At 30.4% G+C, this 25,219-nt stretch overlaps 1 protein-coding gene across 2 annotated transcripts in view; it reads left to right on the top strand.

The window, feature by feature from the left end:
- The window catches only part of LOC129230723 (putative pre-mRNA-splicing factor ATP-dependent RNA helicase PRP1), a 50,955-nt gene extending 26,358 nt beyond the window's left edge, over positions 1–24,597 (top strand). The window contains exons 7-15 of one of the 2 annotated variants that reach the window (XM_054865143.1): positions 1,096–1,297; positions 2,697–2,873; positions 5,182–5,436; positions 6,344–6,602; positions 11,047–11,238; positions 13,975–14,097; positions 17,463–17,653; positions 22,979–23,148; positions 24,315–24,597. In XM_054865143.1, coding sequence (XP_054721118.1) covers positions 1,096–1,297; positions 2,697–2,873; positions 5,182–5,436; positions 6,344–6,602; positions 11,047–11,238; positions 13,975–14,097; positions 17,463–17,653; positions 22,979–23,148; positions 24,315–24,435 — 1,690 coding nt within the window. In that variant the 3' untranslated portion in view covers positions 24,436–24,597. The remainder of the gene's footprint in view (positions 1–1,095; positions 1,298–2,696; positions 2,874–5,181; positions 5,437–6,343; positions 6,603–11,046; positions 11,239–13,974; positions 14,098–17,462; positions 17,654–22,978; positions 23,149–24,314) is intronic. The other variant, XM_054865144.1, reaches the window with a different exon arrangement.
- The last annotated feature ends 622 nt before the right edge of the window (positions 24,598–25,219 follow it).

The following is a 25,219-nucleotide window of genomic DNA, read 5'->3' as shown; positions in this document are numbered from 1 at the left end:
GTTGGAATTTTATATGAATATTCTATCTTATTTAAGTTTGTGTTAGTGCCAGTAATAAAGCATCCGCAGTTGAATCGATTATTTCAGAAAGGGCATAAGTGCTACGGAAATCCATCGGATTTACACCCTTTCTAAAATAATCAATTCAGTTAAGGCATTTACAGCTACATAAAGTATGAAATTTAGGATTTTTTTTCCGTCAAAAATATCTCTTTCATTCTTCTGCAACTTTTTAAACAATATATATTTTTTGTGTTTTATACTAGTTTTAAGCTTTGTAATTGCTTATAAAATGGTAAATGACAAAAATATTGCACATGTATTGAATAAATGTCATTAAATTAAGATTTTAAAGGTTTTGGATTTTTCAAAAATCTGTGGGTGATGGAATATTTTTATTGTCATATTCTTTTTCAGCACCCCCTAAAATAGTATAGCCACCACTTACTTAATGAGAAACAGAAACCTTGTTGACCTGTGTTATTCTAATACTAGCAGCATATAAATTGAATGCAAAAATGAAACAAATATTTAAAAACTAATAATCTCTCTTGCTTTCGTATCAGAAGCATTAGAAATGCTGTCAGTTTCAATTTGCAGTATGGTAGAGTGCCAAAAATCCGCAACATCCGAAATCTGCGTTGATTTTGTCCAAACCAGTTAATGCAGTCAAGTTACTTTTGCAAACGTATGAGTACAACACAGTTCTGGTGATAATTAGCTGACGTAAACTTCAACTTGTTAAGCCCTCTACCATAAAAAAAATTAAAAATGTGTTTACTTGCCACATTGTGTGTTCACAGAAACAGTGGTGATTGAAAAAATAAATTAATAACATGGCATTTTTTTCCCGATATTTAAAAAAAATTAACTCTTTTCTCTGTGAATTTAAATTTCCATGTGTATTTTCTTTTGTTTGTAATCTGCAATGGTTATTTGCCACAAACTATTCTTTGAACATATTCAATTTCATGGGCAATTATTATTGAATTTTAAGTCCTCAGTTGCACTTTACTTGACTTGAATCTTTTTGAGATAATGCAAAATAGGCAAAGAATTTAAATTCCAAGAAACTGATTTCTTACTAATTTTTAGATACATGACAGATGGTATGTTGCTGAGAGAAGCAATGAGTGACCCTCTGCTGGAAGCATATGGAGTTGTACTACTTGATGAAGCCCATGAGCGTACTCTTGCCACAGATATACTCATGGGCGTTTTAAAGCAAGTAGTTTCCAGAAGAGCTGACATGAAAATTGTTGTTATGAGTGCCACCCTTGATGCTGGAAAATTTCAAGTAAGTTTATTGAGGTATCTAGGTTCCTTTTAAAATGTCACATTCAAGCCAAGTATTTTAGTTTCAATTCACAAAATAATATGAAATACCATAGCGACAATATTTGCAATCAAACATCATTTTGGAGAACTTATGTCTGCGATCTACACCCATTTTTTAAAGTTTGATTCAGGCAGGGGCAGGGCTAGTTAGGCAAAGTGTCTTCAAGGTGGGTAGCCATTAATTTTGAGCTATATTTGTTCTTCAAAAGATTAATTTTCCAAAATAAAGTTTCAAATATTTGTGGTGTCAAACGTAGCCGCCTGTTAAAATACTAGTTTTGTTTGTGATTTCCGTTTTTCGGAAAGGTGTTTACTTTAAAATTCTTCAGCAGATGCCATTTTATACATTTGCCAGAAAATATTCAACTGTAAGATGATTACCCACATTTGGATTAAAGGCTGAAATGTGGGACAAGATTTTATAATGATAACCTCTCTGTCTCTGCAAAATGGCCATGGTGGCCTCATCTGTAAGGTGTTGGATTCATAACTGGAGGGCCCTGGTTTAATCCCAGCTGGACAAAGATCTTCCGTATTTGCTACTGGTGACTGGGGAGGGTTAAGTATGTTCATGGTCACAAGGTCCTTCAATTTTCCCTTCCAAGCCAGTACCTATGGTTAAGCTGGATCAAGGGTTGTTCAGCTTCTGATCTGGATCAAAAACAAAACCGTGTGTAGTGTTAGGTATGGGGGATCATGGAATGTTGTGTAGTGGCTCTTCAAATTCTTGAAATTTTGCTGCTAACTCTGTTTTCAGATTTGGAAGTACTGCAACGTCTGTTTCAGAACTGTTTTTATACTCAAACATTGTTTCTTGACTTACGTAGTCTTTTAAAAAGATATCCGGTTTGTGGCTGAAAGAAGACATTTGGTTTCATATCACTTATTAATTTACCATTTCCTTTTTAAGGCAGTATTGAGCCACAAGAAAATGGTAATTTAATATGCAACACTGAGCACATTTAAATATTTCTTTTCTAGGAACTCCAATTTTTCTGAGAAGGAAGTTGTTTCTTTTATTTGCCAGAAAAGTTCAGTCGGTCTTTACTGGGTTTTACCACCGAAGGTGTCAGGAAAATACACCTGCATTATTATTTTATCCAAAGAAAATATTTTTCAAATTATTTATTTCAGTAATTTATACTTTCAAACACATTTTCATTGTACAGTTTTTGACCTTTTGCTTTTCCGACATCAACTGCCATAACAAGTTACCAACCTTTGACAGTAATTATAGAGACAAACGGTTTAATAAAAATGATAGTTTGCTAGATATTTTGATATAAAAGTAATTTTATTATTGCTTAGTAAGTGTTTTAAAATTATATGTATATTTTTTGTTTTTATTCCTTATTTAGAATTATTTTGATAATGCTCCTTTAATGACTGTTCCTGGAAGAACCCATCCAGTTGAAATTTTCTACACGCCAGAGCCTGAAAGGGATTATTTAGAAGCTGCTATTAGAACAGTTATTCAAATTCATATGTGTGAAGAAACAGAGGGAGATATATTATTATTTTTAACTGGTCAAGAGGTAATTTATTACTTCTTTCTCTCTCTCTTTTTTTGTGAATTAAAAAAGGTATGTTGCAAGAGAGTCCGAGGTTTGTTTGCTTAAATTACTCTATGCACTAGCTTCAGTTTCTTAGTGTATTGTATTGGTAAAATTTTAAAAATCTAAATTTTACCCCATAGCAAAATGTTATTTTGAAGAAAATAAATCTCATTTTTGTATCAAATGTATTATTCATTAAAAGTCAATTTATAGCTTTTACTTCATTGTAGACACCTATTTTGTATTTTCTTCAGTGAAAAAACATATTTAATGAAGCTGTTTCTATTAATTTTTTTTCTTCAATATTTTGCATAGTAAATGTTTTCTACTATGTATATCTTTTTGTAATTAAAAAATGCTAAATAAATAAAGATAAAAAATTGTATATTCCTTAAATTTCTTTGAAACTGTTGAGGAGCAATTTATGGATTCCTCTTTCTATTATTATTCATTGCATCTGTAGTTACTTAGTCAGTATGTGTTTCACACTGGCAGTTTGTTTCTTATAAAAGTAAAGAATTAGTAATTGTGGTTAATTACTAAAGAATTTTTTTAACTTTCAATGTGTAATTTAATGAGTAATTAATGTAACCCTATAGCTCAAAAGATATAATTCCTTTTGAATAAAGTAATAAGACTAATTTTCATTTTGAGATATAATTTAAGCATTTAAGTTTCCCTTCTTCCAAAAAAAGAATTGGAAAAACTATTTTTGTGATAGTTTATGTTGGAGACAGTTTTTTTTAAAATATCAGACTACGTTTAGATGATGGATACTGTTAGGTGGTGACATTGTATTTTCTGTATTTAAACAAAGAACATTTGAATTTTTCAAAATATTTTATCTTGCTGCAAACTGTTCAATGTTATGAAGTTATTTTTTTTTGTTACAAAAATGCTTAATTTGATACATAATCATTAACAAAGTTTAGCTAAATCCTTTAAGATCTGGGTAGGTGAAATGACTGTTAGAAGTTATTTCATCGAGCTATCCATAGAAAATGTTGCTGTGCTTTCATCTTATTCAGTACATAGAAGCAAAGCAGCCGCCCTCAAAAGAAGACAGCTTCTCCCATTTGTATTCTGTTTTCCAAATTATGAGATAAACTAAGTTTGATTCATTAAAATTCATTGATCTATTCTATGACATTTTTTAATTCTGACATTAAACCCAATAACTCCATTGGACTGATTTTCAAATTCTTAAATTAATAGTACTTGCTCATATGCAAAAAAAAAAAAAAAAAAAAAAAGACATGACTTGAAGTGTTTTAATGGTTTCTGTTACTTCTATATCCTTCTGCATACAGTTTTTTAAGCTTTTGATGATTTTTTTTATATATGCTTGTTATCATGCATTCGCAACTTAGTAATTATCATTTTGTCTTGTGCTTTTTTTTTATGTTAAAAAATCATTTTAACTTCAGAAATTAAATTACCACATTTTCTCATGCATAAGTCAACCCCCCTTCTTTTTGGAGGGAAATCAGGGGAAATGTCTAGCCCTACTTTCTGAAACAATCATGAACCTTTTGCATGATTTTCTAACATAAACATTTTAAAAAGAAGGAAAATGAAAAGTTATGAAAATGTACTTATGTTTAAAAATGTCAGATTTTTATTCTTTTACACAAGAAGAGTTCACTTTTGTGATCAAAATTTTTGTTGCTTTTATTTTGAATTAATATTGATAAAATCTTGAGCTGTAGCCATGTTGCATTAATTAAAAAATACTAATAATTCACAACTTTTGAGGAAATTTGCGAATACTTCAATTTCCAGCACTTTTCACGTAGTATGGTTGTTTACTGTAATTATTTAGTCTTTTTTTACAGTCAGATAATTTAAAATTATACCAGAATGTGTAAGTATTTACATCTTAAGCATCTGTTAAAGGGTTGGACTAAGATCGGAAAAAATGGGTATGTTTTTGAATGGTTTTCTCCCATGAATTGTTTGGCGAAATTTTTTGGAAATTCTGCCCTTCGTATAAATGCAGGGTGCTCAACTTTAAATACCAATTTTAGTACTAAATTTCTTTACTTATACTTGAGTATATACAGTATTTCAATGATTGAAATAAAATCACTGTATTTGTAATAGACTTAAAGTAAAATTTCTGCTGTCAGATTCGGGCATAAAATTTAGAATAATGTAATTAAGATTTGCGATTCCCGTAAATAAATGAAAAAAAAATCTTGTTTTCTTTTGTATTGTCTGTGACTCACATGTCAATTTAAGAACATAAATTTCTGAATGCATTTAAGAACATATTTATTAATTTTAGGAAATTGAAGAAGCTTGCAAAAGAATAAAAAGAGAGCTTGATAACCTTGGTCCTGATGTTGGTGACTTGAAGTGTATTCCATTGTATTCAACATTACCACCAAATCTTCAGCAGAAAATTTTTGAGGCTCCACCCCCAAATAAGCCAAATGGTGCAATTGGTAGAAAAGTTGTTGTTTCAACAAATATTGCTGAAACATCTCTGACCATAGATGGTGTTGTTTTTGTCATAGATCCCGGTTTTGCAAAACAAAAGGTTTGTTAATACTATCAATTTTTGTGTATCATAATGTTAGAAAATTTTTCTTCATTCCCTCTTTATAAATGTGGTGGAACCTCAATAACTCAGCACGTTGAGGGAACATGAAAACATGTCGACTGAAGCGGATGTCAAGTTACTGAGGTTCCATAACTTGAATTCCTAATGAGTTTCTGTATCATTTACTTACTAATGCTTAACATGTACGCTATGAAAATTAATTCCTGTAATTTAATTTTCTTTTTTATGAAAAGTACATAATAAAATCACTAACATATGAGTACCTCATGAGTAATAAATCCATAATTTTTGAAAAGAGATAAAAGCTCTTTGTAACTTGTTTGAAAAACATATCATTGTGCCTTCTTTCTCTAAAACACTCCCTTGGTACATTTTACCTACCCACCTACCCTTTCCTTGCTTTTTACAGTTGCACTAACAGCACAAAATGTGGTAGCTTACTCCCCTGGATAAAAGATGGAATTCTTTCTAAATGAGCTTTCCAGAGGGAATAATTGACAAGAAACTTCAGCATAAAATTTTGATAGGTCAATGAAAGAATGTTGTTGGTAAAAGTATAAATTGGGTTACAATAGCAGTTAAATGTCGACTTATTAGAGTTCCTGATAATGTGTGTCAAGTAAGAGAGGTTTTCACAAATTGAAATTAGCATTGGGCTAACCATTAGAAAAATATGTGTCGAGTTACTGGAATAGTCGAGTTATCCGCATGTCGTGTTACCGAAGTTTCACTGTATTTCGCACTTAACCTATTATGCTTTAGAGATTATTGAGTTATTTGACTTTTGAAACTATTTGATTAAAATTTATGTAATCTATAAGAAGTTGTGTGTAATTTTCAGTTCCAAATGTATTGATAACATGGAATACTTTCTTTCCTTTAGGTATATAATCCAAGAATCAGGGTGGAATCTTTATTGGTATCGCCCATAAGTAAAGCTAGTGCTCAACAACGAGCTGGCCGTGCTGGTAGAACTCGTCCTGGAAAATGCTTCAGGTTATATACTGAAAAAGCATACAAAACAGAAATGCAGGATCAAACATACCCGGAAATATTACGCTCAAATCTTGGGACTGTTGTTTTGCAGTTGAAAAAACTTGGCATTGATGATTTAGTTCACTTTGATTTCATGGATCCACCTGGTAATTTTACAAACAAGTATTTTTTACTGATTATCTAGTGAAATAATATTTAGTGAAATAATATAAGACGGCTCTGTATTAACAAGTCATTTTCAAAATTTGCTTTCATATGTTGTCCGAGAAGAAAAATGATTAAATTGAAGTATAATTTACATTTTAAATTTTATGAAAAGAAGTCGATGAAAATGAATAATTTCAATGATTATTTACTGCTATTATTAGAAAATGTTTACTTGCAAAATTTTACAAGTGATTGAAATTGAGCGTTATTTAAATGTTTTTTATTTAAATTCAATTCAAGGATTGATCACAAACATCATTTCAAGTTTCAGGGACATAATTTCAAATAATGTAATTTAAAGGTGAGAATTTTTATCAATTTTGTATGGTAACAGACTTAACAATTCCCCTTGGTACTTAACATTATAACAATATTTCTGCATTGATTTCTGCATCAAAGTACATAACCAATTACTTTTTCATGTATCTTAAACATGTGACTTAACACCTATTTGAAAAGAAATTATCAAGACAAAAACAATAAATTAATAATTCTGAAATGTAAGCATATAGTGAAAATGGCCCTAACATTTCTTTAATTAATTAGGAGGAAAATATTTCAAATGTTCTAAATTTTCTTTAAATTTATAAGGTGCTTGGTTTTACTTAGTTGTGCTTAAAACTTCTGAATTTTATTAAATGTCAGAAATCCAAATTCACATCTTTTCAGACTGGAAACACAAAGTGCGCAATTTAATAAAAATATAAGTGCTCTAAAAAATTATACTGAAAGAGATGAAGAGTCTACCAAAGTTTTAAAAAGTCCTGAAAATTGCTTATTTGTCGGAGAAATGTTTTATCTGAAAAGGACCTTATAATGAGGATGAAAATTTGAATTAAAATGTAGAACAATTTTTGCTGGGAGTAGAGATGAAAACAGTCGGGGGAAAAAACTGACCGGACGATTATTGTCACTAGAGACGTACCGAGTACTCGGTAACTACTCGGTACTCGGCCAATTTGCCGAGTACTCGGTACTCGGCCAAATTTTGATCCGATACTCGGCCAATACCGAGTAGTTGCAAAAAATTGAATATTGTCCAAGACAGATATTAAAATTTATAAAAAAGTGCAAGCATATATAATATTTTGCAATCATTTATAGAAGTCAAATTTAAATTTTGAGAATAATGAAGTTTGTAATGCTTCAATGGAATAAATCTCTATTTTAATGTCCCCAAAGTAAATAAAACTTATTTATTAAAAATTGTGCAAAAAAAGTAAGTATTGAAAATATGGAATTTTTATATTAAAAATGGATTTTTGCTACAAACAAAAATTAGTTATAAGAATTATAAAAATACCTTTGCTTAAAAAATAAAAGGAAATAAAACAACGTTAAAAGCACATTACAGACATGTGTTATAGCATTACAAGGAATTCCTTTTTCAATGCACAAAGTGTGAGCTCGTGGCTTTAAAGGCATCCGACAAAAGTCGGATTCTTTTGTCAAATGTCTTTACATTCTTTAGCTCACATTTTATGCACTGAAAAAGACGTTCCTTATATCGCAGAAACACGTGTCTGCAGTGTTCCTGCACATTTGTTTTATTTGCTTTTAAAAATTGTTTATGTTTGGCAGACTATAACTATAATTGGTATAATTTGTTTTAATTCCAACTTGATTCATACCTTTTATTTATGTATTTTTAATTTTAAATATAATTTTTTTGTAAAATTTTTGGCATAAACAAAATTTTTTAAATAATGCGTAATTAAATTTCAGCAGGAATTTAATTTTAAAAACTATTATATATACAAGGAGGTCTATACAACTATTCCAATAAGTTCAAAATTCATCATGTGTGTCGGTGGTCGTTCTGAAAACTTAATTAGTACTTGGTAACTCAGCCGAGTAGTGAAAGGCCGAGTACTCGGTAACTCGGTACTCGGCCGAGTAATGAAAGGCCGAGTACTCGACTACTCGGCCAAAGTGCTACTCGGTACGTCTCTAATTGTCACTGTCCGTTTTTGTACACTTTACAGACATCGACTATCATTTCTAAGCCACTAGAAGCGGCATACCACATCAAATACTGTTTGCGTGTTTACCGAAGCTCAACAAGTAATGTCGTTCTACTTCGTTGCACAACTTTAAAATAGTAGCTTTTTTGCCCAAAATTGCAAGAAAACTGAAAAACAATACACAAACTAGGAGCTATATTGTAAATTATTTTCTAATTAAGTGAGAGACAAAAATAAATAAGACAGTCATTAAAATGAAACTACTATACTTCTATTCAATGATATAATCTTTGTCCAACTTTTTTTTTTTTTTTTTTGCAGCACCTTGTATACTGCCGTGCTAAGCACAAAAGTGGAATCTGCATTTGAGTTCAAGCTGAAATATTGCGTTTTAATTTTTTGCTCTTCCACTTGATTCAGATTTTTTTTCCGGATTTTTTAAAAAAAATTGATCTTGACCCTAAAACATTTAATTTATTAAGTAAAATACGAAACAGAGAAAAACTTGGTAGTAATAACTCAATTTTGTTAAACAGTGCAGGTATGACTACTTTTACTACTGTGCTTAGCAAGGCATTATTAATAAACTGAAACTTCAGTTTCAGCAGATTTGGTTTGGGGTTTCTGTTGGAAAGAAAGAAAGGAAAAAAAAAAACAATTTAGTTTTGATTTGGACTTAGACTGGATTGGAAAAAATCAAAACTCAATAGCTTTCATTTTCAGACTGTAAAGTTACATTGTAAGGAAGGGAAATCATATTTATTTTTCTTTCAAACAATATCAATCATGTTTGAAAGTCGAAAATTACAATTATTATTTTGAGTTTCAAAGGCAATCTAAAATAGAAAATGTAGTTGTTTGATTAGACACATTACCCAATATTATTGGTTGAACGACGACTTGACTTATTTCTGGTGTTTGACAAAGAAAGCTCTCAGTTATAAAACAAAAACATGTTGTTTTTTTTTAATTAACCTTGGCTTTATGTGTTCTTCTGTCAAGGCAGAAAAAAGAAGATGTGTGAATTGCATATATTTTTTAACGCTTAAACCTTTCTATGTTTGAAGAAACAGAGCAAATAAGAAATCCTATTTTTATTTATGGAAAAATATATTTTTCCAGAAAAACCCCCTGTAAAAAACCGTTTTTTTCCCACTACTTCAAAATTTCTGGAAATTTTACATTTCTAGCTAGGAGGGACATGCTCCCAGAAGCCTGTGAACCAGAGGAGCATGCATTATAAGCATAGAAAAATGAAATCAAAGGAACATGAACTACGGTCAAGTGAGAGCAATTAGAATTTGTGATTGCTCAAAAAAAAAGTTTTTTTAATTAGATCTAGTTTTACCCCAGACTTGTAATTTTTTTCTGACTTTAAATGTCACATTTCCCTTTAATTTAAACGAGGTAGTTTATCAAATTGAAATTTAAAAATTCAGTTCTGTACTTCTCATCATTAATTAAAATGATTTTTTAATGAGTTTCCTTTTGGTTTTTTGAGTCGAAAAATTCTCAATTAAAAATCGTTTTGTAAAGGAAAAAAGAAGAGAAGCATAGTAAACTGCTATTTCATTAAGACTTGCTGTCTCTGAAATGTAACATCACATTCACTGTTTATTTATCTTCTAATGAAACATTTCAGTCATGAAAATTGTATTTAAAGAAAAAAATATAAAAAGTTTTACCATTATTCTTGTAAAACTGGAACTGACTGAAAACATATATTTTTTAAAGAGTTATGTTGAAGCAACTAAAAAGTAAGTGCTGTAATATTTTTCGTCAAAGTTGAAGAGAAAATTTTGCTTTAAAATGACTTATGGCTGATATTAACTCTCAATTGAGATTATATCTACATCTAGTATTTTAATTCTCTTAAGTTTGAAGCTTTGCTGTGTTGCAGCTTCTCTATTTTAAAAATGAAAGCTGTAAATATGTAAATCTTCAATTTTTTAAAGGATATTACAGAAAAGTTGGGAAATTTCTATGAGGAAAAGGACTAACCACCCTGTTGTAAGTGTATTTTGCACATGGCTACAAAGTTTGTTCGTTGTTTTTAGTTAACAACTTATTATATAGTTGTCCATTTGAGTGGTTAATTTTGATTTTCAAAGTGTAAGCCTTTAGTGGGTGCTTTATTCACTTACCTAGAAATACTTTGATAACACTTTTAATAAACAAAAACATCTATAAAATATTTATATTTGTACCTATAAAATTGGTTCAGGAAGCATCTGTTGACTTATGCTTTAATTCAATAAATTTTGAATTAAAAAAGTATTATTTTCTAAATTCAATGTTTCATTTTATATAAAAATATTTAATGTTTTTTGCGCTAAATGGATCTTTAAAATTTTGTAGCAAGATAAACTAAAGTCATATTTACTGTGCTCCACTTTCATGTGAAATTTTTTTTTTCCAGCTCCTGAAACATTGATGAGAGCTTTAGAATTGCTAAACTATTTACAAAGTTTAAATGACGAAGGTGATATCACAGATCTTGGAGCAGTTATGGCAGAATTTCCCTTGGATCCACAACTAGCTAAAATGCTCATTTCGTCATGTGATTATAACTGTTCTAATGAGATTTTGTCTATAACTGCCATGTTATCAGGTATTGTGGTTTTTATTTGCTAGGATTTTTAAACTGTATATTTTTCTGCTTGCGTTCTTGAATAAATGCTAAAGGTATGATAGAAATCATAAATTATAATTCAAAAAAAAAAAAAAAAAGGTTTTTCTGAATCTTTTTTCTTTTCAAGTATATTTAATGTAAATTCAAAACATATTTTTAAAATGTGACTGCTTAGCTTAATAAAAATTCTTAAAAGAATAACTCTTCAGAAATATTTATGTAGATTATGTTAAATATTATGATTGGTGTCTTAAAAGCCACAGTTGTAAAAAGTCTTGCTTGCTTTGTGACATGAAAAGGAAAATAATTACCTTTCATTCATCATAGGTTGCCAAAATTGTCCTATGAAATTTTATGCTTAGGATTTATGTCATAGAGCAAATCACTACAATTGTGCCAACTATGGTGTTTCGCTCATTCTCTTGTACATAGTGGGGTAAAATAGAAAAAGGCAGAAACAAAATATTTATAAGTTGCAATTAAAAAATCAAGGATTACTTAAATTTTAATCATTTTGTACATTAAGTACATTTTCATTATTTCTTGCATTTCTAGTTATTGCTTTCAAAATTTCCAAATTCTCTTCATGAACCCTGAATAACACATTACTTGATTGAGGTATCTTTCTGAAATTAGTTTAAGGTATTTGATATTAATTCATGATTTCTATCATGTATTTGAAACTTAATATTAATAGAGTAACAAAATGTTATTATTAACTTAATATTGCGGAGATAATTCTATGAAAATTAGCATCCGAATTTGTATTTAACTAACAATTTAGTCCTGGAGTTTTTGGGTGTGGTACATGTGATTAAGTTAATGTGAATTCAAGCTTTAATACAATAGCTATACGCTGAGTGGAGAGGAATTTTCAATTAAGTGCATAGATGGCTAGCAGTGGAGAAACTAGAATAATTTATGAGAATAATTGTAAAAAGACATTAAGTGGGATAAATATGTGTCACCATTAAAAATTGATACTTGGTTCCTTGATGGCAAAAAATTATTTTGAAGTATCTTTCAATGGTAGTGATCATTAATAAGTTAAAAATAAGTTCACTTAACAAGCAAATTAAAAAGATGCAAAAAAAAAAGTAAACAAACAAAATTATATTGATTATAAACTTTTCTGAATTACATTGATTGTTCACTATCAATTTATTACCTTTATTTTCTTCCTCTGAATTGGTGTTATTAAGGGCCGAAAGTAAGAATGTCAAAACTGTTGCAGCAATGATAATTATTCTTTCTTTTTCCTTTGAAATTATTATTAAAAAAATGCTTTCGAAAGCAAGAATACACGAAAAAGAATAAATTATGTCCTAATCTAATATCTTAATATATAAAAATCAATGTCCTGAGATAAAATATATATATATACATATATATATCAACGCACAGCCGAAACCGCTGAAGCTTCAGACTTGAAATTTGGCTGGCATGTCCGCATGATTACAAAAGTAACCACTAATAAAGGATTTTTCGAAATCTCAATTAGTTCGGGAGAAAATAATTAAAACCCCTTAATTTCTGCGAAATTAAAAACCTGTCATTGAAATTCAAATCCCTTATTTTCGAAGGCTTTCCTCCATTCCAATCATTATTCAGTACTTCATCTCAACTTTTGGTCGATAGCGAACTATAAATTTGATATTGTTTTTGTTTCTCACGTAATTCTTCGAGGCTTTTCTCAAGTCAAATCATAATGTTTCCGTCTTTTGCTTTTATTTTTTCAAAACTAGAAACGAAGTTTTTAAGAACATCATCACAGGCGGACTATCCTTTTGAATTTAGAAGAGTGCAGTTTCCTGTTAAAGTTTGCTTTGCAATAACCATTAATAAGTCACAAGGACAGACATTAAAAGTAGCAGGGATCGATTTAAGAGAAGACCTTTTTTTCACACGACCAATGTTATGTAGCTTGCTCCAAAGCCATTTCATCAAGCAGTTTAATAATTTTAGCACCAGAGAAAAAACTAAAAATGAAAAAAAGAACTACAAAGAAGTTCTAGCTTAAACATAGGTATAACAATAAAATGTGGATGACCTGTGTTTGCAAAGATAATCAATACTTTAAAAGGATCGTTAATAACAGTTAAAGATCAGTTAAGGACAAGGGCATATATATATAAGGAGTTCAGGGTCCCCAGGATCCTCCCCAAATTAGAAAAAGTTATAGGTAATAAGTAATTATTATAGGGGATTTTCGAAACTAGGTGCACCAAGCACTGTTAACCCCTGCTAATTCCATTATCCGAGCAATGCCAGGTACGGGAATGCTAGTAATCATTAAAATGCAAGTAGTGATTTAAAAAAAAATGATTTATACGAGGATAGTAAACGCAATTTCAAACCAAGGAGGTAAAGATCTACACTAAGTTTAAGAATTTAAATACCTTTCTTGATTGATTTAGTCATAAGATTGAAAGATCTATTCCTACAGTTCAGAGTTGTTTTATACTTATATAGATTAGTATGTACATTATTGAATTTTTTCTGAAAAAAGCTGTAAAACTAATATCGATATTAGAAACAAGTATTGCTGGGTTTATCTTTTGTATCAAAAAAGATGCATGTGTTGCACCTTTTTCTGTGAACCTTAAATAAGCATGGGGGCTTGTTTAAGGTGTAAAATTACTTTGCATTCACATTAAGTTTAGTGGATGTGGGGTTGCTGATTATTTTGCGGCCCCCCCACCCAACACTATTTAGTTCCACAGTGCTTTGTGAGACCAAATGAAGCCAAGAAAGCTGCAGATGATGCTAAGATGAGATTTGCGCACATTGATGGAGATCACTTGACGCTACTCAATGTATACCATGCCTTCAAGCAAAGTAAGCCAATGAATTTTTTTTCTTTCATGCATGCTGAAACATTTATGATCTGTTAACTTCAAATACATAGTTGCCAACCTTTCCACATTTTGCAGAAGTTTTCCGTATTTCAAATTTAAGCTCCTCTCTTTTCAAACATAAAGTAACGTCAGTAAATTCAAGCAGTTTCAACAGCCAGAATGGTTCATCTTAATGAAGAAAATGCTTCTCTGTGATGTAATTTGTTCCTCACCAATCAGTTCTTACTTTGATATTCTAAAGTGCCACTTTATCTAATACATTACACCCTATTTGCAAAATATAGTAAAACTCCAATTATCTTGAGACAGGACCCAATATGGATAATAGGATTTTTCCAAAAAGGGATATATTTTAATTAATTGCTGTATGTATGTGAAAAGTGGGAGAAAATAAATCATGAAAGAAAAAGCTGTAATATAAATGAATAAAAAGACAACACTTTTACATGTCAAGTGTACTTACAAGGGCTGTACATTAGAAATCAATAATAGAACTCTCTCTCTGTCTCTGCACTATGAGATGGCGAGTCTCACATTCCAATGATAATCTTGCTGCACCTATCCTAGCTTTGTAGACGGGGAGTAAACAATGCTCATGGACAGAATCATAATTTTGCAAATTGCAATAGGTGTTTTATCCCCCCCCCCCTGTAATTCTGAAAATGATTCGGATAGATGGAGTTCAAAGTCTTGGAGTTCTACTATACTGCCTTGCTAGCGCAAAATCATATCTGCATACGAGTTTAAAATGAGAAATTGCAGTTTAAAGTTGTGTTCCTGCATGTATTCGATACATATAAAACATTGTCAGACTAGTTAAAAAAATATTTCTTATTCTCAAATGACCATAAAACACTGTATTAGGTAAAATATGTAACAAAGAATCGCTTGGCGACCGTAAGTTAAATTTGATAAAAAGTGCGGATACGACTTTTGTGCTTAGCGCGGCAGTATAGTCATCAAATATTGTCAACCTGGATGGTATGTTTATTTGTAATTTCGGCGACATTGATCTAGCTGTATGCAATTTTCATTGGATAAAACATACATTAGTAGCTCTGATGAATTAGTGGTAGTATAGCTAGGAGTGCCACTTTTCTGTCCTGAGGATTTTTTTATTGCCTGACAGGTAATTAAAGTGTTAATGACGCTGAAATTCCAACTTTATCAGACGTGCTTTAAATACCTAATTCTGGGTCTGCAAATTTTCTGTATAGTTAATTGCCTGTAAATCAGAGCACATTAAAGAGAATTCGGTTTGACGTAATAAGAATGCAAGAAATTGGAAAACAAGGGTGGTCTGCTGTATTTTTTCCTCAAAAATTGAGGATAAATATCTTCCCAGTGAATTTTTCTTATTTTTTGTAAAATTAATAGAAATTTTATATTTTAAAATTTAAAAAATACCAATGGTATTCTGCTGTTTTTGTATTTGAGTGTTATCTACTATTGTTTTTTTTCTGATAAACAAAATAACAATGTTTAAATTTTCAAAACCGTAAAGTTAACATCCTGTATTTGACATCCATGGGCAACAAGGAAAGACTTCTGCTTTTTACCACCAAGTATTACTTCAATAAGTATTTTGTAATTATCTATCAGCTGCTTTAATACTATCAATTTGAAGGGCTCAGACATTCAGTTTGTCAAAATGTTCTTGAATAAATATGATATTTTGATAGCGAAATTATGCTGTTTGGCTTAAATAAATGTTATTTTTCATTTTAAGTTAATGTTCTTGTACCTTATGTGTTTTAGTAAAAAGTACTGCAAAGAATAAAAATTTAAATTAAATTTTTGATTTGACTTGATTCTCTTAACGCCTAGTGGCGCATGAGGCCGCTAGCGTGACATTCCATCCTGACCAGTTAAATGTCGCATCCCTGGCACTCCCCCAGCTTGGCCAATCAAATTCATTTATTTCTTGTATGGCCATCTGACACCAGGTAAGTTTTGGACGCCCGCGCTTCCTCTTGCCATCAGGGGTCCACTTGATAGCAGTTCCTGTAGGATCTATTGCCTGCATTCTGGGAATATGTTCTATCCATGACCATCTGTGCTTTTTTATGAGTGTGGTTATCGGCTTGCAATTTGTACGTTTGTACAGCTCTGAATTCGATATTTTATTTAGCCAGTATATGTTCAATACAATATCATCAAGCTGTTTTTCTTGCTGTCTAGTTAGCTTCCATGTATTGCTGCCAGAGTACTACTGCTCTAACTGTAGAATTGAAAATTTGTATTTTGAGTTTTGTGTGTATGTTGTTAGATCTTCATATTTTATATAAAGATTTAAAGGTGCATTGAGCTTTTTAAATTCTTATTAATATATTATTATTCGTTAATTCTTATTAATATATCATTATTAAATTTGTGAGCAATTGTGTATTTGATTAAGAATTATGAGTTTTAGTTTTTTTTTGTAATTTAAATCTCGCATTATCAAGTATTGCCAAAAAAATAAATAAAATAAAGTTTTTACCAACATACAGGAAGATATTAAAAATTTTGATGCAGCTCATTTTTGTAGTTTTAAACTTTTTAGTCTTGTACTGTACTTAGAGAAATGTAAAAGAAATCATTTCATCTCCATTGCTATTAGATAATTTTTAGTTTTTTTACTTCAGCCATAATTCCTGTTAATTATGGTTCTACATTTTTACAGAACCTATAATTGCAAAAAAAAAAAAAAAAAAAACCCCTGAGGGTCATATATATATATATATATATATATATATATGTTATTATTATTTTTTTCTTTTTTTTTTGAGACTACATGCTGCTATTATAAAGATGCCCCATAAATCTGCCTCCAATGATGTACACATACTGCTTATTTTGATATCATTCAGTCAATTAAGACTCGGAATTGTTTGATATGTTGGTCTTAAAAATCAGTCCAGAAGTTCCAAAGCAGTTATACTAAAAATACAACAATCTTAAATCTTTTTTTATTTTTTCCTTTGGACATGCGAGATCATTAAGTGTTGTTTGATTGTGTTTTATGATACCTTTACATTCATGATTTTTTAGGCTATAAGTAAGGAAAATTAGGGATGGGGGTTATCAAGATTCTGCATGGATATTTTGTTCATTAGAGAGATAGATATCTTATTATAAGAAAAAACCCCAAGATTGTTAAAAAAATAAATTCAGAAATTAGAAGGAAAAAAAAAAGTTTTGTAGATTAATTGCTAATATCAAAAATCTACCAAATCTGCCAACGAAAATTGAAATATATTTTAGTCATTTAAAAAAAAAATTCTTTTCGTTCACTAAAAAATCCTCTTGGTAAATATCTAGATAAAATATTGTAACACTCACGAAATGTAATTTCTTTGACAGACCATGAAGATCCTCAATGGTGCTATGATAACTTTGTCAACTACCGTTCTCTTAAAAGTGCGGATAATGTAAGACAACAATTGTCCAGAATCATGGATAGATTCAGCTTGAAAAGGACTTCAACTGAATTTAGCAGCAAAGATTATTATATAAATATAAGAAAAGCTTTAGTAGCTGGTTTCTTCATGCAGGTTAGTATATTATGGTTGATCCAGCTTTTGATGATATTATTTTCGCCATTTGAACTCAATTTTTTAGTTTCATATAAAACTGAATACTTTTCTTAAATCTTATTATGGTTCAAAAAACACACAGACACAGGGTTCGAAAATATCATGATATTTTGGTATGTATCCGATATTTTCAACTACCACAAACTAAAGTCTTCAAAATAGTAAATGCATCTGCAAATCACTCGTTATTTTGTTATATTATTATTACAATATGTCAACTTAAAATTTTCTTTCATTATTTATATCTAATTTTTCATTTTACATTTCTATCAAATTTTACTTGAGTTAATTTAGCATTAGCTGTTTTACTCTTTTTTCTTCTATTAGCTACTTTTAGAGTTATATGACTCAGAAATAAATGATATACATTAGTTAGTGCACAGTCATAAGACTAAGACATTTTCATTTTTTCTGAGCAATGTTTAATATTAAATTAGGCACTTTTAATCTGAATTACAAATTTTAGATTACTAATAATTTTATGAATATAAAATACAAGTAAAAAAGGAGTATTATGTTACTTTGTTACATTAATGATGTATCAATGGATCATAAAAATATATTACATAACTTTTTGGTTATGTTTAATAATAAATAAACAATATTACTATGATTAACATACTCTTTATATTGAAAATACCATAGTTGAAAAATAAAAATAGAAAATATCAAAATATCATATTTTCAAAATAAATATCGGATATATATCGGCAAACCCTGTGTACCCATAATCCAACTTTTTAGATCGACATGGTGTCGGTATCAATTTGGATTGTTGATACTCAACTTTTTTTTTTTGTTAGTATGAAACTCTTCATCTAGCAACCACAGAAGCAGCATAAAACTCGATTGAAGAAACAGTCAACTATCATATCGCTGCCGTAACTTTTAACATGGCAGATGTAAAAACTTATAAAGCAAAAGTCGTACTGAGTGTTTTAGTTTATGAATTTTCATTTAAGGAATTATCTAATATACAATGCGAAATTGTCGATTTTAGTTCAAAAAACTAGGTTCAAAATTGAAGTGTTGACTTGTACATGATTAGCAAAAGTTCTGAAATATTTTCCAGAACAATGACCGACATTTTCTTAATTTTACTTCAATGCTTTCAAATCAAGTCTACATAAAACTATTCTGGCATATTTTTAAATAATTTTACATTGTCATCTGACAGTCTGAAGAATTTTAGAGTAATATGTATTAAGTATTATATGCAGTGGCGTAGCTAGGGTGGGGCAGAGGAGGCGGTCCGCCCCGGGCAACACTTTTTTTTTAGGGTGGCAAATTGACACTTTTGTTGTGGGAAAAATAAAAATATTTTTTCAATGTTTTGAATCAATTATCTGCAAGCAAATTGAAAATCTCTTCGAAATGTAAGACTTTTGTTTCAGCAGTAAAATAAAATTATTTTGAAACCAAGCAAGAGTTTTTCTTGATAGCATATCAATACAATTCCTTGTTTTTCTTTGAAAGGGGTGGCAGTGGAAAGTCATGCAGTCATGCGACCATTGTGTTTTTACACCGTAGAGGTTAACTCCAAGAGGAAGTGAACAACAGGGATGAGATTTTTCCGGCTTTTTCTGTTGGATTTTAAAACCTTTCCTCCTTTTTTTGCCTCTTTTAAGCCTTTATTTTTCTCAAAAATCAGAAAAAAATACGATTTTTTGAAATTTTCGGTCTCCGATTTCTTATTTGTTCTAATTTTTCCCCGTGAATCTTAATCCTCCTCGATATCTGTCAAAAACGTACGTTTTGGAATCATGCCAACGACGTCAAACACGTGCTGTGCCGAAAGTTGCATGCCTCGTTTTAGATTTCAATCTTTTTGCATCCTGAAAGTATTTCAATTATTTTTGTTGTTGGGTGGTTTTTTTTACTATGTACTACCTTATATCTGCTTATTTTATTCATCATTTCAATAATATTTTTATTTCTTTAATTTATTTTAGAAAAAAAAATGCAAAACTCAATCAAAAAATGTGGCTTAGTACCCACAGTCTCGATTTTTTTTGTAACTTGGCATGGTTACTTTTTTTTGTGTATTTAAGAAAGGGTAAAAAATATTTATGGTGAATCTCAAATGGTTTAGGCTTTACAACCTGTTAAAAGTTTTAAAATTTCATGATTAAATGAGGCTGCTGCAAGTTGTTCTTTTTATTCCAAAATTAGGAAGTTTTCAAAAGCAAATTTTGGGTTCCAATGCAAGGAAAAAGATAACCAATTGTTTATATACATATATATTTATTTATTTTCAATTCTTACTATGAAAAGTATTTTCTCCCACATAAAGAAACTTTAGATTTTTCTCTCTGTTGTAAATTTTTACTTTACAAACAGATCTAATTTTAAAATTTATGTTCTCACTCGTTTAACACTATAAACTCAAATGTTTTTAATGAAAAAAATGTATTTTTCTCTAAAAAATATGAAAAGTTGACACTATTGTGTGATGCAGCCAAGATTGACCTCTGGCTCCCCCAACGCCCAACCCTTTGTTCAAGGACTCAGGAGTTAGAAATTGTTGCCTCTTTTTCAAAATTTAGATTTATTTAGGAATAAACACCCTTGCAAAAAATGGTACAATTATACAAAATTATTACTCATACTTAATTAAATACGAATTACCTTTAAAACTGGTAAATTATACATTTTTTGTTTTTTTTGAATATCATGGCTTTCAGGTTTTATTTTGATGCGGTTTTGGATGTCATCCCTTTCACGAAATTTTTTTTGGATATCATCCCTTTTACGATTTTTTTTTGATTTCCAATTTTCATTTGGGAAACAAAAACTTCCCTTTTTTAACTTCAGGAAAATGGTGATGAGAGTAAGAAAGGGAGGAAGCAGACGTAAAATGGTACAAAAAACAATTTATTGCATCTTGCAGGAGCGGCTTTCCACGTTTCAGAGTTGGCTTTGAATCCTCATTCATTACAAGAGTTCTCTACTTTCTCATTTTTAAGAGTATAAAATTTATCTGACAACTTTGAATCATACGTTAGTCAATTCCTTTTGGAAGACAAGCTAATTTCAATTTTCAGCATTTGCTTTGGTCCCTCAGCTTGGTCAAACACAGTTTAATATAAAGTTTTAGCATATTCAGTTTCAAATTATTTCCAGTTTGGAACCTCTCCCACCTCCTATTTGGTGTCTAACATTGAGAAAGAGAGCTTCAAAATATGATTTTAGGCCGGAGAGGTATCAAATTGCTCATCCCTTTCCCTGATATTACCATAGATATCAATACATTTATAGACCTCAATGTCTAAAAATTTCCGTGCAGTGCCCCAAACCCTGCCTTGGAACTTCAGAAACCACAGAATAACAGTACATATTTAGGTCTTCAACTCCAAAGATTAAAACTACTGCGTTTTTAAAACTTTAATTCTGGAAATTTTTGGAGGAAGGGATCCCAACTCTCCTTTCCTAACGTCTCCAAAGAAAACCTAAAATTTCGTTTGTTGAAATTTCCGTGGGAGAACCCACTAACATTTTCCTCTCAAAGATAGCCTAAAATAGACTTCAACTTCAAGAAAGATTTTGGGAGGTAAATTCCTTCTGCCCCCTTTTCCTCCTAACATGATCAAACAAAGCCTAAAGTACGATGTTAATTATTGAACATCTCCAAGAGAGAACACTCTGACTTCACAACTTTTTGTTGCAAAGATAGCCTACAAATGAGATTATGAGAATTCAATGTCGAAAATATTAAGAATGCACCTGAACCTTCCTCATTCCACCAAATTATCAAAGATACCCTTAAAATTATTTCAACTTCGAAAATATTTCAATAAAAAAACACAGGGACCCCCTTTCCCCCCAACGCATACAACTGTGTTAGAATATGCGTATATTTACGTTCCCAATGATAGCTTAAAATTGCATGTTTCAGAGTTCAAAGTTTTCGAATTGAAGATCCAAACATTCTAGAGTTCCTTAATGTCTCTAAAATAGCCTAAATATAAGCTTGCATTTTAAAATTTTAATTTCAGAAAATTTTCTTGCCGTGCATCCAATCCCTTAACGTTAACAAATACACACTAAAGGATACTTTAATTTTGAAAATTATCAGGAGCTAACCCCAACCTAAGCCTTTCCCTAAAGTTCCAAAAAATTGCCTAAGCTTGTGATTTTTGACACCAATTTTGCAATTTTTCCAAGTGTGGTCTCTGACCCCCCCCCCCCCCCCAACCTTTTTTCTTTTGCAAGAATAAAGAATTTAATGACTTCATTTTTCTTAAATTAAGTTGTCAAAGGCGTTTAACTTAAACACCTTTGACAGTTTATACGTATTACTCATTTCACAACAGAAAAAACAGCAAACGTAGTAGCTACGCCACTGACTATATGAGAAGTGAAGAAAACATTTCATTCCAGAATGTGAGTTTGCAGATCTTGTGCATAGTTTGTGTGGAAATTAGAGCTTATCAACCCCCAGTGTTTGAAATACCTGGTGGTTGGCTGGTCCCAGACCAGTGAAAACTGCTTTGGACCACCATTAAAAAAAAAAACACACACACACACACAAGACTAGTGTTTATCTTACTTTGAGATTTTACATTTTGAAATAAAATCAATTAGCCACGTTATGCAGATTACATGAAAAAATAACTAAGATGTAATAGAGAATGCTAATAAATTTATGTAGAAGAATATTTTATTTTTTTTTACATCTTGTGTTGTATTTACTAAATTATTGCTAGCCAGATTTTTTAGAAAACAATTAGCTTTAAAAAAAAGTTTTATATTAATAATTTATTTATAAAATAAAATCTTAATTTTAAAAGATGTAAGCGGAAAAAAAGAAGAAAAAAGATCAAGCTTAAATCAGTAACACTTCACCTTCACTCAGTTATTCTTTCGAACAATTTCTAGCGCTGACCCCCTCGTAATGCAATTTTTTTTTTTTTTTTTTGGAACAACTGGCAAAGTTTTTGAAAATGTTCATTTTATTTCATTTTCTTGTTGTACAACATTTATTTCCCCACAAATAAGATAAAAATGTCTTAACTTGAATTTCCCCTGCCACAAAGAATGTAATCATTTAAAAGGGAAACCAGCAAAAATTATTTTAAAAAATGTAAAATCAAGTTAGTATTAAAAAAAAAAAAACTCAGATGATTTCAGTGCAAACATTTTGGTTTTTGGTGTGAATGTAAAAAAAGCTTACTTTAACTAGATAAAACCAATCACAATTATAATTCCAACTTAGCTTCAGTTGGGTCAAAAATATTTTTACATGGAAACATAAATTTTAACTTTATGAAATATATTTTTTAGGTTGCTCATTTGGAACGAACCGGTCATTATTTAACTATTAAAGATAATCAAGTAGTGCAACTTCATCCCTCCACATGCCTAGATCATAAACCAGAGTGGGTTGTCTACAATGAGTTTGTGTTAACAACCAAAAATTACATCAGAACTGTGACAGACATTAAGCCAGAATGGTAAGTTGTGTAGATTTCATTTGCTTTTTAATTTATCGATATAGCTAGATAATGTAGATGCGCACACGCCTTGCATGGATGCAATTGCTGCTATGCAGAGACATTTGTAGATAGTGCATTGTCTCGTAATTTCGAATTAATATGAATATCACTCAAAAGGTAGATAAATTAATGAAAAAGTTCATATTTCGCTTTTATAGATTAAAAGCAAAAGACATTCTTACTAGAAAATTTTAGCCTGCCAACTGTATATTGATCTTCATACTTGTACATAATTTTGAGTTATGTGCGCAGATACTTCATAAATTTGTCTTACAATATTTATAAATAATACTTATATATATATAATATAAATACTTAATATAAATAATGCATCAATGGGTATAAACGAAAAAAAAAGGAAACAGAGACCACTTTGTTTGGAAAACTCATTATTTCGAGCATTTAAATTTAGTACAATTTGAAAGAGACATTTGGAAATAAACCATCCTCAGGATCAATTGTTTTTTGCCATACTTCCAGGCCCGGATTTATAAATTTTGGGCCTCCTCCCCAGAGGTGAGCAGTATATATTTGCAATGTTAATACAAGTCCTAGTGCTAGTTTTTTAAAAATTTTTGGGTCGTTGGGCCTTTTAAGGATACCCCCCCCCCTCACTGCGAGTATGCAGATCTGAGCCTGCACATTTCCAATCCTACTATGGCTATAGATGCAAGCCTCGATGGCACACGCATTCTCAGTAATAAACTTCACAAACCACCTATTTGCATGTGATCAACCACAGCCTCTTATGGCCATTTCTCCCTTCGTAGCAGCAGCTGCAAACTATGCTGCCACAGTCTGCATTATGCAAATTGATAGCATGGATTATTTGGAACCCAATTTGAATAGAACCCGGAATAGGATATTATTTCCCCTATGGGAATGCAATCTTTGGTTCCACAGAAAATATTAATGCTAAAAGCATTGATTAAACATTTTGTTTGTAAAATCGACCATTCTCTTTTACCATGATTGGAAATGTTGCTTCCCTTTTTTTTATGCTTATAGTTTCCTATCTTTTACGTCAATAATAAACTTAACTTTAAGGTTAAATACTATCTAATGTTTAAAAGAATATTGTCAATTGAAGGACACTTAAATATATATTTTTTCTTTTTTTTTAGGTTACTCAAAATTGCTCATAATTATTATGACATCACTAACTTTCCTGCCTGTGAAGCAAAGAGACAACTTGAATTTCTTGCGAACAAAATGCAATCTCGTCAGTACCAAGAAGGATTTTAAAAATTATCAGCCATTGCATCTTCGCTGACATTTTGCTTTGTAAATTATTTATTGCCTTTATGTGATGTAACTGGGATCATTTTATATTTAAAAGAGCATTTGTTAAAATTATTTCATTTTTATTTCACTTATTCTACTGAATAAATGCATTTTTGTACAGTTTTTAATTGATTGCGTTTAGAAAACAATTCTGTGTTGGGAGGAAGCAAACAAATATCTGATTTGGACACTGCACTTGAAGAAATGCAGGCTTAAAGTTTGTATTTCAACAAAAGCTGGGATTTTTAAAATGCAGTGATTTAGAATACTTTTGTTCAGTTTTGAAGAATTTTTAGTGTACAATGAGAGTAGGCGTTAGTGCATTCTTCTAGTTTGGTTACTGCACGTGTACCAAATAATAAATTTGTTTAACAAAACTTATTCTCAAAAGTAGGAATTGAAGGGCTTGGGGCAAGAATGTAAATTTTTTCAGTAGGCCAATTTTCAACTTATAAATTAGAATATTTCAAAAGTATTATATATTCTGCAATGCTAAAACCAAATGTGTTTTTCTCCAAAAATGACAATTCGTTGTCATGTTTATTTCAATCTTAGTTATGAGAAACAAAAAATTTGATTGAAAAGTCTCCTTGTGGCTTGTTAACATTTTAGCTCCGAATCCTTCAATTGTAGTTTCTCCTTATAAATTGAAACTTATAAATTACCTTTTATTGGTACATCCCATAAAATCATCTTAACCAACATATTTTAATTAGTTTTATGTATCAGTATACCAAAAGGAAAA

This window comes from Uloborus diversus, chromosome 9 (genome assembly GCF_026930045.1).
Source record: "Uloborus diversus isolate 005 chromosome 9, Udiv.v.3.1, whole genome shotgun sequence".
Lineage (NCBI taxonomy): Eukaryota > Metazoa > Arthropoda > Arachnida > Araneae > Uloboridae > Uloborus > Uloborus diversus.
Note: the sequence above shows the minus strand (reverse complement) of the source record. Positions and strands in the feature narration are given on the sequence as shown.